The 13,801-nt window shown below is 53.5% G+C and overlaps 5 protein-coding genes across 5 annotated transcripts; 3 read left to right on the top strand and 2 right to left on the bottom strand.

The window, feature by feature from the left end:
• Positions 1-686: 686 nt before the first annotated feature.
• On the top strand, positions 687-2,291 carry J4E87_006639 (uncharacterized protein; the record flags this gene model as incomplete). Its single annotated transcript, XM_049378240.1, has 1 exon — positions 687-2,291. The coding sequence occupies one exon, from the start codon at positions 687-689 to the stop codon at positions 2,289-2,291; it is 1,605 nt and encodes a 534-aa protein (XP_049232044.1).
• Positions 2,292-3,979: 1,688 nt separating this feature from the next.
• Positions 3,980-4,557, bottom strand: J4E87_006638 (uncharacterized protein; the record flags this gene model as incomplete). Its single annotated transcript, XM_049378239.1, has 2 exons — positions 3,980-4,027; positions 4,168-4,557. The coding sequence occupies 2 exons, from the start codon at positions 4,555-4,557 to the stop codon at positions 3,980-3,982; spliced, it is 438 nt and encodes a 145-aa protein (XP_049232043.1).
• Positions 4,558-5,690: 1,133 nt separating this feature from the next.
• J4E87_006637 (uncharacterized protein) lies at positions 5,691-8,091 on the top strand (the record flags this gene model as incomplete). The annotated part of the gene is made up of 3 exons (XM_049378238.1): positions 5,691-5,706; positions 5,754-6,507; positions 6,555-8,091. The coding sequence occupies 3 exons, from the start codon at positions 5,691-5,693 to the stop codon at positions 8,089-8,091; spliced, it is 2,307 nt and encodes a 768-aa protein (XP_049232042.1).
• Positions 8,092-8,573: 482 nt separating this feature from the next.
• On the top strand, positions 8,574-10,291 carry J4E87_006636 (uncharacterized protein; the record flags this gene model as incomplete). The annotated part of the gene is made up of 5 exons (XM_049378237.1): positions 8,574-8,770; positions 8,821-9,026; positions 9,075-9,489; positions 9,539-10,070; positions 10,127-10,291. 5 exons carry the CDS (start codon positions 8,574-8,576, stop codon positions 10,289-10,291), a joined length of 1,515 nt encoding a protein of 504 aa, XP_049232041.1.
• A 157-nt stretch (positions 10,292-10,448) lies between these two features.
• On the bottom strand, positions 10,449-13,790 carry J4E87_006635 (uncharacterized protein; the record flags this gene model as incomplete). Its single annotated transcript, XM_049378236.1, has 3 exons — positions 10,449-11,476; positions 11,526-13,511; positions 13,559-13,790. 3 exons carry the CDS (start codon positions 13,788-13,790, stop codon positions 10,449-10,451), a joined length of 3,246 nt encoding a protein of 1,081 aa, XP_049232040.1.
• Positions 13,791-13,801: the final 11 nt, after the last annotated feature.

Below are 13,801 nucleotides of genomic sequence, written 5' to 3'. Positions count from 1 at the left end.
GACGTGCCGGCTCAGGCGTTCACCCCGACTGGGCCCACGGCACTAAAACCGTGACAGCGGCCCCATCCGGCTAGGCTTTGGGGCATATCCTGTGCGGTGTCGTATTCTCGTTGCTGATAGGACGCGTGACCTGCCTTTCCTCTTGTACAAGACCTGCGCATGCAGGTTCTCCCATCCGAGCCTGCCCACTACGCTTCAGGCCCTGGGGAGGGCGGGCTACCGTGTAAAAACCGGATAAAGCGTGTGCCGCGACGCGAACGGTTTCGCCATGCATACCCGAGCAGATCTATATCAGAGCCTCTCAGCCCACGCGCGCACGCAGCGCTTGGTCGATGTGTAATGCGATGCTGTCCGGGGAACGTTTCGGGTCTTCCGACTGTGATCACGCCAGTGATGGCGGCATCTGTCATGGGAGTCTAGTCGTAAGAAGAAGAGCCCATCACACGCAATACGAGGGCATGGCGCCGAGACACTGCCGTCCAGATCCGAACAAGCTGTTATCACGATTTCGGGGATTCATACGCGAAAGGTGGCCGTTGTTGCCAAGTGCCGGCTGGGCTAACTCGTTTTGGACATGGCTCCAGGAACAATCCGCTTGAGTAATGCCGTGCATGCACGTATCCGCCATTCTGGACACCTACAAGTGGTTGTGTCACCCACAGCTTTCGTGGGTTGCTCCTCCAGCCATGTCCAGCCTTGTCGTGACCGTCCTTCTGGCCGTGAGTGCCCTGACCGCACTTTACCTTTACACCAACAAGAGCAGAGATGCATCCGAGAAGCCCCTCCTCAAGCTGCCGCTCATTGGTGATCTCCACAGCTCGCCAATCGAGAAACCATTGGTAAACTGGAGCGCCTGGTCCAAACAACACGGCCCGATTACAGTTCCGAAACTGTTTGGAATTGTGCCCATTGTCGTGCTCAACTCGTACGAGGCCGTCACTGAACTCTTCAGTCGTCGTAGCCAATGGTACAGCAACCGACCGGCCTCAGTGAGCATGGAGATGATCACTGGGGCTGGGCCAGGTCGTTCTCGATTCACGCTGATGCACGACTATGACGATCACCTTAAACTACACCACCGCATTCTTTCACCAAGTCTTGGTGCGCCGGCGGCAAGCAAGTATCAGCCTCTTATGGAACTCGAAGCTAAGCAACTGCTCTTCGATCTCATCGCTGCCTTGGAGAAGTCTAAAGATGGTTCCACAATCACCACGAAGACGATATATCCTCTGCTCGAGCGGACCCAGTCCAGTGTCATCCTTGCCCTCCATTACGGTCTCCGCATACCCAAGTTCGAAGAGCCAATCCTGCACGAAGTCATTGCAATCCAAGCGAAGGTCACACATCTGGCCGCGAATCCGCAGCTCCCGGATCTTATGCCAGTCCTTCGACACTTGCCTACTCTTATCTCCCCATGGCAGCAGTATGCTGACAAGCTTTACGCGGCTCAGGTTAAGCTCTACATGCGCCTCTTCCGCCATGGCAGAGATGCGCCAGGCTGGAACGCGACAAAGCAAGCAATCGCATCCGCACCGAAATATGCTCCCACCGACTCGCCAGTGTCCGATCTTGACCTTGCCTTCACACTCGCGACATCTATTCAGGGTGGTATGGAAACGTCCCCTCGTCAGATTCTCTGGCTCTTTGTCGCAGCAATGCACAATCCCGAGATTATGACCCGTGCGCATGAAGTACTAGACAAAGTCGTCGGCAGAGAGCGTCTTCCTACATTCTCAGACCGGCACGACCTCACCTACGTTGACGCTATAGCACATGAATTATTCAGATGGCGACCCATATCTCCTGGTTCTATTCCGCGCCGTGCTGATCGCGCGGATGAGTTCGCTGGCGTGAAGATTGCCAAGGGTGTGACCATCATGGCGAACGCGTGGGCCATCGGCCGCGACGAGGCAGTCTTCGATCCTTCGCTTGGTGATGCACAGGAATTTGTTCCTGAGCGCTGGTTGCGTGATGGGAAGGTCCGCGGTGATCTGCCACTCCCTGTGTTTGGCCAAGGTCGAAGGATATGTCAAGGAAAGCGTGTCGCTACTGACGGAACATTCATGAATATCGCAAATCTGCTATGGGCGTTTGATGTGGAAGCCATACAGGGAGAAGAGGTGGATCCATGGCAAATGATAGTCGTTGGCTTCATGACTGAGCCAAGGCCATTTAGGTTCCGTCTGAAGCCTCGAGGACCATGGGTGTTGGATGCGGTGAGGAGGGAGTGGGAAAGTACCGAGAAAAGTCTAGAAGGAGTGATGGGCACCGCGAACGACGTCGAGAATTAGCATCCATGCCTAATTTGGTCTGCCTCCTTCGTACTTGATCACTATACCGGAGTCGAACGTCGTCCCATCAGAGCAGTCCGGGCTTACAGGGCCGAACACGATGCCTGCAGCGACCCAGCTTCCCCGATAGACTCGCCGTTGAATGCCGGCGAATTAGCGTATCTGCTGGTCCGATAGTTCTTGGACCCTGGATCATGTATAGGCGTTCGCCTTAGATAGCTCAGTATATGGAGAGGTTACATCCACTGAAACCACACTTCCCCTTTATCCTGAGACCCATCATGACCCAGAGTTTGCGCGGCTCCGTAGTCTCGTTATTGGATGCAAGGTATTGCGAAGATTTTCTTCGATATCTGCGCGCCGCTGACCGGTGCCATCCCATGATCGTCTTTGGCCAGAGAGGTCTCGACTGCTGAGTCGTGGTTACGGCCCGATCCCGTTCCTCGCCAATCATGACCTTGCGGTGAGACAAGGGAAGGAGAATCAGCCTAGCCATGTCATGCGTGTGGGTGCGCGAGCAAAACTTGCGTGCGGGACACCTTGGCGAATTGAGTGAGGCCTGAAGATATCGGGTTGCAGCAAATGGAGCCCTCGGGTTTGATGGGCATTGCTAGTGTGCGTTGTGGCAATGCAAACGCACATTACTCATGTGCATGCTGTAACCTACCTCATAGCAGCGCCATTTAGTAGTCTGGCATACAATGCTGGCTTCGCAAAGATGTTGCCGATGACCACATTGCGCTGTTGCGATACCCACTGTGTATTGAAACGTTATCATATTGGTTCGGAAAAAGACCCACGGAGAGAAACCGAGCCGTTCCGTAACGGGAGACCTAGGTAATGGCGTAACGACCTGGAGCGTCGTAGCTGGCTTGCGAAGCACCTAGCAGCAGTAGCAAAACTTAAAGTAATAGGCTTTCCATTATACACGGCTGTCGGAGGCGGTGAATCTGCAGTAATGGATAGTAGCCCTGGGGGTATCCAATCCGCGACAGCCCTGAACGGCTTGTGTACGCCTTGCCTCTCAGCACTCGATGCAACGCGGGTGTTCTGGATCCAATGCAGGTTGCACTCGTGTGTTGACCTTGCATGCAAACTCCGTTGTCGGTCTCTTGAAGCTGTGGAAGGAACTTCACTGTAAGAAGCGGCTGCGCTGCGCTGGGCCACAGGAAATTGATCGATGACGACAGAGTCACGTGATGCGACCTAGCGTGTTCTGCACCTCCCTAGGTACTGTCGCTGCAACATCGACTGTTCAAGTCCGCACATTGACCCCTCCTGCATTCATCCTCGCACCATATTGTCCGCCTGTTCTGTTGTACAGGCCAATGATCTAATCTCGCCTCTCACAATCTGGAAGCCTCGATCGTTATGTTGAGCTTCCGCGTACGCGTCGCTGGGCGTGCAGATCCCGACGCGTCGCAAAGTTTCGTCAAGCGCATTGATGGCGTATCGTTCAGATTCCCGGAACAGCCAGCCGTCCACAAGTGTAGCGAACGTAGCTCATTTGCAACTCCCTGGCTTTCGAAATTAATAGTCATTCTCTATCAGACTGCAACTGTCTATGGTATCGCATATGCCTCTCCGTCGGCGTCCTAGTTGTCGTACACTTTTCCCACGTAGATGGCACAAACAGGAACATTGTGCGATCTCGGGTTCAATGAATTTCCATGCTTTTGGAGGACCACTTACTCCTCGGACGCCACCCGGTGGCGTTTGTCCTCTTGCTCGTCGATCTGCCCTGATTTATCGATGTCAGTGTATTCGCAAGCAGAACTGTCTCGAAGACGTACCTTAGATAGTACTGTCCTCCCTTGAAGTGCGCCTGCGCGTGCCCGGCTCAGATGAAAAGGTTGTCCCCAGCCGTTAATATTACCCGGGTCTTCTCCGGTATCGCAATAGTTTCCTCGTCCTCCTTTATTCGCTGCCCACCGGGGCCATTCATTACGGACAGACACTGCTGGATGTGCAGCTCATCCCGAAACACCATCTCTCCTACTGCATCCCAATCCATATCCTGAGGAGACCCGACAAGTACAACTGGCGCATCAGGATCCGCTTTTGCTCTGCTTGATGTGACAGCACCCAGTCGGTCTCCGGCCCCAGTCTTGACGCGTATTACATAGCGCAACCTGTAAGACTGCGGGGGATGCATCTCGAAGACCTCCTTGATCAAAGGCAGATGGGTTTCCTCCATGTACGACTGGAAATGCTCCGGGGTGACTTCTGGGCGACGAGAATAGAAACAAAGAACTGATACCGTCATGGTGTCGGTTCGTAGTGTCGGCAGCAAATCTCTGCTTTTCGATTCGACAGTTATAACAGAAAGAGGTTAAGGTGCGTGTGGTAGTAGAATGCTGTGGACAATAGAAAAGCTGAAGTTTATGGCAGAGAAGAAGCGGCTTAGGGCTTGTCCGAGTCAACAAATCACACACGGCTTCTCAGGAGCTAGATGAGATCTGCTTATCTTCAATGGACAACGATGCCCTATGGGTGGGACTACAACACACCTTGACCGTGTCGAAGCCTTGCACGGATAACAAGACGAATTCGGCGATTGCGACAACGTTGCGCCCTGTTGGGAAGGGTGGGTTGTGGGTCGGTGGACAACGTTTCGCGCCGGAGCCATTTCCGGCAGCAGGGTCCCGTCCTCATTCGCTTTGCGATGTTCCCCTTACTTTCGACTTCCCATGCTGAAGTGTGGCTGTTGATATACGTGCAGCTTTCACACTGTGCCACGTAAGGCAATAGGTATACCAAGGAAGTGCGCGGGATGCCACACTGGTGAAACGCCCTCCCGTCATCTCAGTGGCTGGTTGTTGATGCGGGGCCTCGCGACTACCCCTTCACGTGAACTACAACACCCCTTGCAGAAGGTATCGTCGGAACTGTCTTTTTGAGTCTGCACACGAATCAGTGAGGGAAACTATCCCGACGCGCACTGTTCATGGGCATGCTCAGGTGATGGTCAAGAAAGTGCCGTGTAAGCGCTGCAGGACCGGAGTCCTTATAGCTGGCAAGGGCAAAAGCTCCATGACCCTTGCATGTTCGAGAAGTCGGCTAATAACAAGATCGGTGCTCACTCGGAACCAGTTCTCTGAGGCGATGGCCTTTTGCGAGCGGGATTTTTGATTTTCGCATAGCAATGTTGATCATTGCAGCGTCTCGAGCGGTACCCCGCAGCGCAAGGAGCGTCGGGCAATCTGACACCGAAGTGTCCGTCCATACAGAACCGTATGCTCCAAGCATCGCCAACGGGACGGACCGCATATCCGAACGCCAATATGGTTCTTGGTAGTATGGAATGTCGAGAGAAGAACATCAGACGTCAATCACGACATCATCGTCGGACTGTCCTATACTTTGTCGTGAGCACCTACATTCGAAGACGACGCAAACATGAAGTTTCGTGATGGTATGAGCCTCGCAGCCTGTGAAATGTTGCCGCTAATGATCGTACAGGTATGTGGCTGGTCAATGACCAGTTCACAGTTCAGCATGCCGAAGAAGTCTATGCTGTCACGCCTCGGGAAGACAACAAGGCGGTCACTTTGTTATGTCCAAGCAGGAAGATCTTCACTAGAGGCGATACCTTGAATCTGAGCACCATCTCCGTCGAGATCGAAGCCCAGTTCGACGGCGTCATCTCTCTCGAAGCGACGCACTTCGCTGGTGCAAGGCGAATGGGACCAGACTTTGACTTATACCCGGCAGGCAAGCCGGAGTGCAAAGGCGACATCCTGAAGCAAAAGAAAGGGACTACTGTCACTTCAGGGGGACTAAGCGCGACCATTAGCTCTGATGAGCATACCTTCGACATCAAATTCCATGCCACTGACGGATCGAAAACATTGACTTCTCTTCTCCACCGGAGCGTCGGACTAGCGTACTCACCCGCCCTTAGCACGCCCAAGAGTGTGGAGGATCTGGCTGCACATAAACATTACATGTTCACTCAGACCGAGCTTAGTGTCGGCGAGACTATTCACGGACTAGGTGAACGTTTTGGTGCATGGAACAAGATTGGTCAAAATGTTGAAGTTTGGAACGAAGACGGAGGTACGTCTAGCGAGCAAGCTTACAAGAACGTATCGTTCTGGCTCAGCTCAAGGGGCTACGGTGTCTTTATCGACACACCCGATAAGATTGATATGGAGATTGGTAGCGAAAGATGCTCAAGATTGCAGACTACAGTTGAAGGGCAACGCTTGAAATGGTGAGCATCGCGAGTAGCTCGATTGATCTCCTTGCTAACCTCCCAAGGTATCTCATCTATGGACCAAGTCCCAAAGAGGTACTGACCAAGTACTCCATTCTTACTGGCAAGTCGAATAGGGTTCCGGCGTGGTCATACGGCCTCTGGCTCAGCACATCATTTACGACTTCCTACGATGAGCAGACCGTCCGCCACTTCGTTGAAAAGATGTCAGATTCCAAGATACCAGTCGAAGTATTCCATTTCGACTGCTTTTGGCTGCGCGCTTTCCACTGGTGCGACTTTATCTGGGATCCAGAGAGCTTCTCCGACCCTGCTGGTCAGATCAAGCGCATGAAAGATGATGGACTCATCAACAAAGTCAGTGTCTGGACTAATCCTTACATCGGCCAAGCAAGTCCTGTGTTCAAGTATGCGGCCGATAGAGGTTACTTACTCAAGAAAACGAACGGGGATGTATGGCAGTGGGACCTTTGGCAAACTGGCATGGGTATTGTAGACTTTACAAACCCCGAAGCTTGCGACTGGTTCCGCGAGTGCATGGAGAAGCTCTTCGACGTGGGTGTCAGCTCCATCAAGACGGACTTTGGTGAGCGCATACCGACGAAGAACGTCCAATGGCACGACAAGAGCGTGGATCCAAACCGCATGCACAACTACTACGCCTTCATCTACAACAAACTTGTCTACGAGGCAGTGCAAAAGCGGGAGGGCGAGCACGAAGCCATACTGTTCGCGCGCACAGCTTGCGCAGGATCGCAACGCTTTCCACTTCACTGGGGCGGCGACTGCGAGTCAACACCCGCTGCGCTTTCCGAGTCAGTGCGTGGTGGCCTGAGTCTTGGGCTTGCATCCTTCGCGTTCTGGACGAGCGACATTGGTGGCTTTGAGGGCAAACCGCCACCCTGGATCTATAAGCGCTGGGTTGCGTTTGGACTGCTCAACTCGCATAGTCGACTCCATGGCTCGAACTCGTATCGCGTGCCATGGTTAGTCGACGATTCATCCGAAGAGCCCGAAAACTGCACTGAGGTCCTCCGACACTGGGTGCAGCTCAAGCGCAGCCTCATGCCATATCTGTTCGCGCAGGCAGAAGAGAGCGTTGCTAATGGATGGCCTACCAGCGTCCGCGCGACGGCTCTAGAGTTTCCAGATGACCCAACATCCTGGTATGTGGACCGCCAATTCTTTGTTGGCAGTCAGATCCTCGCTGCCCCGGTCTTCGAGGAAGACGGTAGCGTTGATTACTACCTGCCACCAGGTCGTTGGTTCAGCTTCTGGGACGGTAAAGAAATGCAGGGCGGTCGATGGATCAAAGAGAAGTATAGCTTCCTCCAATTACCGTTGTTTGTTAGGGAAGGCACTGTTCTCGTGCTCGGGCAAGCAGAGGGCGAAGGCGGCTTTGGGTATGACTGGCTCGCTACCGGTGGTGAGGTTAGACTTTATGGTGTGAAGGAAGGTGACAAAGCGACTTTGGTGGATACCAAGGGTGATCAGAAGGGTGTCTTGGAGGTCAGCGCTGATGGTGAGCTCAAAGGTATGGGCCTTCTGGGCGGAGAGTGGAAGGTCGCGAAGCTGGGATAGGCTGGCGATCCAACCATCATGAGGGGTCATACATCCCGCACCCGTTCTCAGTAAGTCTCAATGGCCATGAGCGTAAAGCAGAGCCGCTGCAACGGTCCTACATCAGCGAAGCGAGCTAGTGGGGGCTTCATTCATTGGCGGAAATTCAACATGCCTCCCCGCACGCTACTGTACCCCAACATCCTTCCACTTGTTCCCCGGGTTTTATGGCAGCAGGATCAGCAAATACTTGTCCGCCAGCAGAGGTGTTCAAAGTTTATGCGGGAGGGCGCCGTGGAAACTAGGCGCGATCTTCCGGTTGAATGCTTGTTACGCGAGGCTGGCCTGAAGATGTAACATGACCAGCATGCGTCGATGGCGCGGGCACCCAGTTGCTCGGGGCAATATATACCTGCAGCGACAGCGCGTTGAAAAGGACTGTCACCCACAAGTTCCAGCCTTCCGTGCAAGCATCGCTGATCTGATCGGCCAAGGTAGCAACCATGGGTCTCATTTTCAACATTGCCCTTGCTGTCTTTGCTGGCACGGGCAGCTTCCTCTTCGGATATGACTCTGGAGTAATGACCATTGTCATCCAATCACCCAACTTCCTCGCCTTCTTCGACACAGAGAAGACATCGCCGATTATAGGAGCCATCAATGCGACCTTTTCGGGAGGAGCGTTTTTCGGTTCGCTGATGTATGCAAATGTCTTGTTCAGAGATGCAAACATGTACTGACACATGGTAGGGGAGGGTTCACGATGGATAGGTTCGGTCGCAGGAAGACAATCATGATCGGAGCTCTCATCAATCTGATTGGCGCGATACTCCAATGCGCCGCCCAGGACCTCGCTATGATACTCGTCGGACGAATCTTGGCTGGATGGGCAGTAGGTCTAATGTCCATGTCCGTACCCATCTACCAAACCGAATGCGCTCACCCCAAAACGCGAGGTCAGTACTTCCGAATAAACCCAAACTCTCTATACTAACAAGATCCAGGTCTAATCACCGGTCTCACGCAGCAAATGATCGGCGTGGGTTTCATCGTCTCAACATGGATCGGTTACGGCGCCTCAAAAGTACCCACAACAAACTCCTTCTCCTGGCGCTTTCCCCTCGCTTTCCAATGCTTACCCTGCTTGATCATCATATGCGGTATGCTGTTCTTCCCTGAGTCACCGCGTTACCTGGTCGAGATCGACCGCGCAGACGAAGCACTGAAGGTGCTTCGTAAGTTGCACTACAATGGTAGCAACGACGACTGGATCCAAAGCGAGTTCAATGAAATCAAGTTGACTATCGATGCTGAGAAGGCGATCACGGCGCCCGGATGGAAGGTCATGTTTACTGTTCCGGTGTGGCGGAAGAGGCTTATGCATGCTACGCTTGTTCAGGTGTTTACGCAGATGACTGGGTACGTTCTCTATCAGTTCGGTGATCTAGTCATACTAACGTGATTTCAGTATTAACGTTATCGGTTACTACTCCACCATTCTCTACGAGAACCTCGGTATTGTCGGCGACCGCAACCTCCTCGTTACAAGCATCTACAACATCGTCGGCCCCGTATTCAACCTCTTCTTCATCGTCTTCCTCCTCGATCGCGTTGGCCGCAAGAAGCCCCTTCTCTTCGGCACCATTGGTATCTCCATTGCCCTCATCTGCGAGGCGATCATCGGATCTCAGGTCGAAGGTGCCACAGGATCCCGAAGAGACTCGCTATCTGCCGCTGGCGTCTTCTTCTTGTTCCTGGTATCTTGCATCTTCTCAATGTCTTTCGGCCCAATTTCTTGGGTATACGCCAGTGAGATTCTTCCGCTGAGTATCCGTGGACGCGGTTCTGCTTTCGCAACTGGATTTGGTAACTGGCTTGTGGGAACTGTGTGGAGTCAGGTGTCGCCCATCGGGCTGGGTGAGATTACTTACAAGTTTTACTTCATCTTTGTGGCTTTCAATCTCTGCGTCACGTTCCCGACTATCTGGTTCGTGTTCAAGGTACGTACTTCCCCGGAAGGACTCGTCGGAGGAATCCATGCTGACCAATCTTGTAGGAAACGAAGCAGCTCACACTGGAGGAAATCGACCTGCTGTTCGGCGATCGTGCGCTTGGCACGCTTCCTGACAACTTGGACGATAAGCAGCGGATCATAGAACTGGAGAGGATTGATGCTGCGAAGAAGAAGCTCGCCGGCAACCAAGTCACGGCTGTGCATTAGATTGAGGCGTGTGGGGAAAGTCGTAGTCTCCGGGCTTGCCATGGCGATCGCATGGGCGAGCTGTAAATGCTAGATGGGTTGCTTGAGTTTGTCGAATACAAATATATTATCGTCATCCACCGGTGCTGATTTCCTCAGCCTACCGTGTTATGTAAAGCTAAAGTCCCCTCATAATGTCGTCAATAGTGACAGGTTTCCGTACCGCGTTCGAGAATCCTTCGTGGAAGGATACCCATATCCTCCCCACATCACCCTGCATCTCCCCACTGTCTTGCTTCCTCTTCGCTTCCTTCCTGCTCTTATCCGTTTCTACAATCACCCTGCCAAAGAAGTCCCGTTTCACGGCCTTCTTGCTGGCTTCAGCGACCTTCTCTTCCGTCGTCTTCTCTTCTTTCTTGCTAGCCTCAACCTCGTCCTCGTATTCATCCATACCACCGCGGCGCTTGCGATTGGCATGTTCACGAAGAGCGGATTCTTTGCGCCATTCTTGTTCCAGGACGCTGCGAACTGCGTAGCGCCCTTTGTCGTCTTTCCTGCCGGCAAGTGTTTCGAAAGTTGCTAGGACGTCCAACGCGGGCTCCATACGCCAGACGAAGCCAGCATTTCTGTTCGCCACGTCTTCGGTCTCGATTCGTGACTTTTCGAACCGAATGCCAGTGGCTGTCATTGCTTCTACAGCTTTCTTGACCAGTTCTTTCTCTGAAGCTTTGCGGACGGATGCCGTGGCGAAAGACTTTGACCCTGATGCACCGGTGTTTACGAGGACAGGTTTTACGTCGGGTGACAACATACGCAAGACGTATGGTATTAGTTCCATGGCCATCTCCTCTGGACTTCGAAACATACGCGTCAACGGTAGGCTAAGACTTGTCTGCAGCGCCATCAATTGACTTCTGCTAGCCTTGGTCTGCTCCAAAGCTGCAAAGCTTGCACCCGGTCCTGAGAAAGGTGCTGGCTGTGCATCTGGGTCTGCTACGGGGTTTGCAGATGATCGGATAGGCGAAGCGAAGAGGTTGTGGAAGGCAAGGACAGAGTTCGACAGATATGGTGCTAGTTCCCATTCCTGAGATCCGTGAACGGCCGAGTTGATTGTGTCATGGAAGTACAACCATTCGTATGCAGCAGATGGTTTGCTGAGAAGAGTATCGTCTTGAAACGGCTTCTCGGGATAGGCAGTGAAGCAGTCTGTTCAGTGTTAGCATTTGATGAGGCCGTGATATGAGGTGAGACATACCTGTCACGATGCGATCGCAATCCCCGCTCGTATCGACCATCTCCCTAAGACGATCCATAGCTCTCCGTTTGCCTGCTTCAGCAACTCCGATCACACCGCTCTTGGCCCTCGCGGCTGCCGATTTTGCATCGGTCGTTTCAGCTTGCTTCGGGAAGCCAGCACCCTCACGGAATACACGGTCGACAACGTCTTTTGCACCGCCTCTCCCCAGGCTTCGAGCGGCTCCACCACCATGTCGCAAGTCGCCAATGAGATTGTCTTCTATCCACTTCCGCGATAGATGGGGCCTCTCCTTGGACTTCACATCGTGTGATGATCGTAACCGAGCTGCTATCCATTCGGCCACCACCATAACGCCACGTATGTCTCCTTCGCCAGTGCCACTGCCCGTCCCGCCCTCTTTCTTTGTGCTGACACCCCACGTAGCTTCGCAGAGACGGCGCACGCCATCCGAATCGCATTGGATGCCTTCCTTGCCGAAGATCTCCTGCATGCGCGAGACGACCATGTTGAGGGCAGGCTTACGGATATGCACAATCTCAGCCATTGAGGACTGTCGCAGTGGCCGCAGCGAAGGGTGGTAGAGGTCGTTGCAGATAAGGATGAGTGGTCGCAAGAGTCTGAAGTTGTCACCCTTCTTCTTCTTGGTGCCCGCTGTTGACTGCTGCTGACCGATTGCCTTTGTGTTTCGCTCGTCCAGATTTATCAAGTCGATAAGTGCCTTGACGAAGCCACCTTCGCCTGAGCCTCCGCTGCCAACGACACCATCTACTTCATCGACCACAACGCATACTGGCTTTCCAGCTTTTCGCACCTTGCCGTTCACGGTGCTGGTATTGACACCGCGGACATTCTCAGTTCCCACCATATCTCGAATGCGGCCTTTGACGACGGCTCCGCTGCGCTCGTCCGAAGCGTTGATTTCCTGTACTTCATAACCTGCCTGTCGTGCGCAGACATGAGCCAAGGTTGTCTTTCCGAGCCCCGGAGGCCCAGTCAGCAGCAAAATCTTGCGGTGTCTCTGTTCGTCTTCCTGGAACCCGTCCTTTGCTTTCTTGGGCTTCGCTTTGCCCGAACCGGGGAATACGATTGGGTCCCACGCCTTCAGCCACCGCAACACAGATCGATGTGTACGTTCGTCTCCCACTAAGTCTGTGAACTTCTTCGCTCGGTACTTCTCAGTCCACATGAGTGTACGATTGGTCTTTCCATTTTTGGCCACTGGCTGCTCGATCGACGGTTGTGCTGCTAGGTCAAGCTTCTTCAGAGACGCATTCATGGCCTTCTCCTGATCAAGCGCCTTCGCCTCGTCCATGAGCTGATGAATATTGAGACCATAGTAACTCGTCCGGGCCTTTCCTTCCACGGGTTCGGATCGTGCTGCAATGATCTCTTCGTATGTCTGGGTCTCGCGTTGGGCCTTCTTGCCTATATGAAAGGCCTTCCCCAACGCGTTACGGGCCAGAATGCCCGGTGCAGATTGTGCTGAAGTTGGCTGATGTGATGTGTGCGGCCGCTTTACCGGCGATTGTGATTGTGACTTGAAGCTGTAGTTGTCTAGATCGTCTACCGGTATCGATTCGGGGTCTGCATACTCGTCCTGGCTTGCAGGGGGTGTGTAGTCTGCTAAGCCTTCAGGAACAGCTGGGAGGTCTTTGATGCTGCTGACAGCCCTCCGCTTCAACGTGTGTTCCTTCAGGGCCGCAATGTCTTCTTCGTCGTCGGAGTCGTCCAAAAAGCCTCCAATCTTGCGTGTTGCATTGTTGTTTGGCACATCTTTGAGTGGCTCTCGTGCGTCTTCTGGGCGCTTCCTCTTCTTCGGCGAGGGCGGCTGTGGCATCGATGAGCTCGGCGGGTATGCGATGGGTGACGAAATGAGCGGCATTTCGAAAGTCGGAGGCGACGAAGGGAATGTTGTGATGTCAATTGAAGGTTGTGTAGGGAGGCGCTTGACTGGTGACTGCTTCTGGCGCTTTGCAGGCGTGTCTGGCGGGATTAGTACCGGTTACAGCGCGCGTGCACGCTGGTAGTACCAGTTGGTCCTTCTCCCTCACTCCTGAATATATCCGCTACGTTCCAGGCGCGATGCTGTATGACGACACCGGCACTATTCTTCTTTGCGGTGTCTTCGGCGATGCAGTCGTGCAATGCGTCTAGTTCGTCGGAATGGGAGGATGGGGCGGGCGCGTTGTCGAGGAATTCGAATTCGGAATGTAGTAGCGCGGGGTCAAAAGAGGATGGAATGCCTGGTGAATAGCTACTCATTGGTTCTGGCA

The sequence above is a fragment of the Alternaria ethzedia genome (assembly GCF_023757985.1).
Source record: "Alternaria ethzedia strain BMP 0044 chromosome Unknown scaffold_16, whole genome shotgun sequence".
NCBI classification, from domain to species: domain Eukaryota; kingdom Fungi; phylum Ascomycota; class Dothideomycetes; order Pleosporales; family Pleosporaceae; genus Alternaria; species Alternaria ethzedia.
Note: the sequence above shows the minus strand (reverse complement) of the source record. Positions and strands in the feature narration are given on the sequence as shown.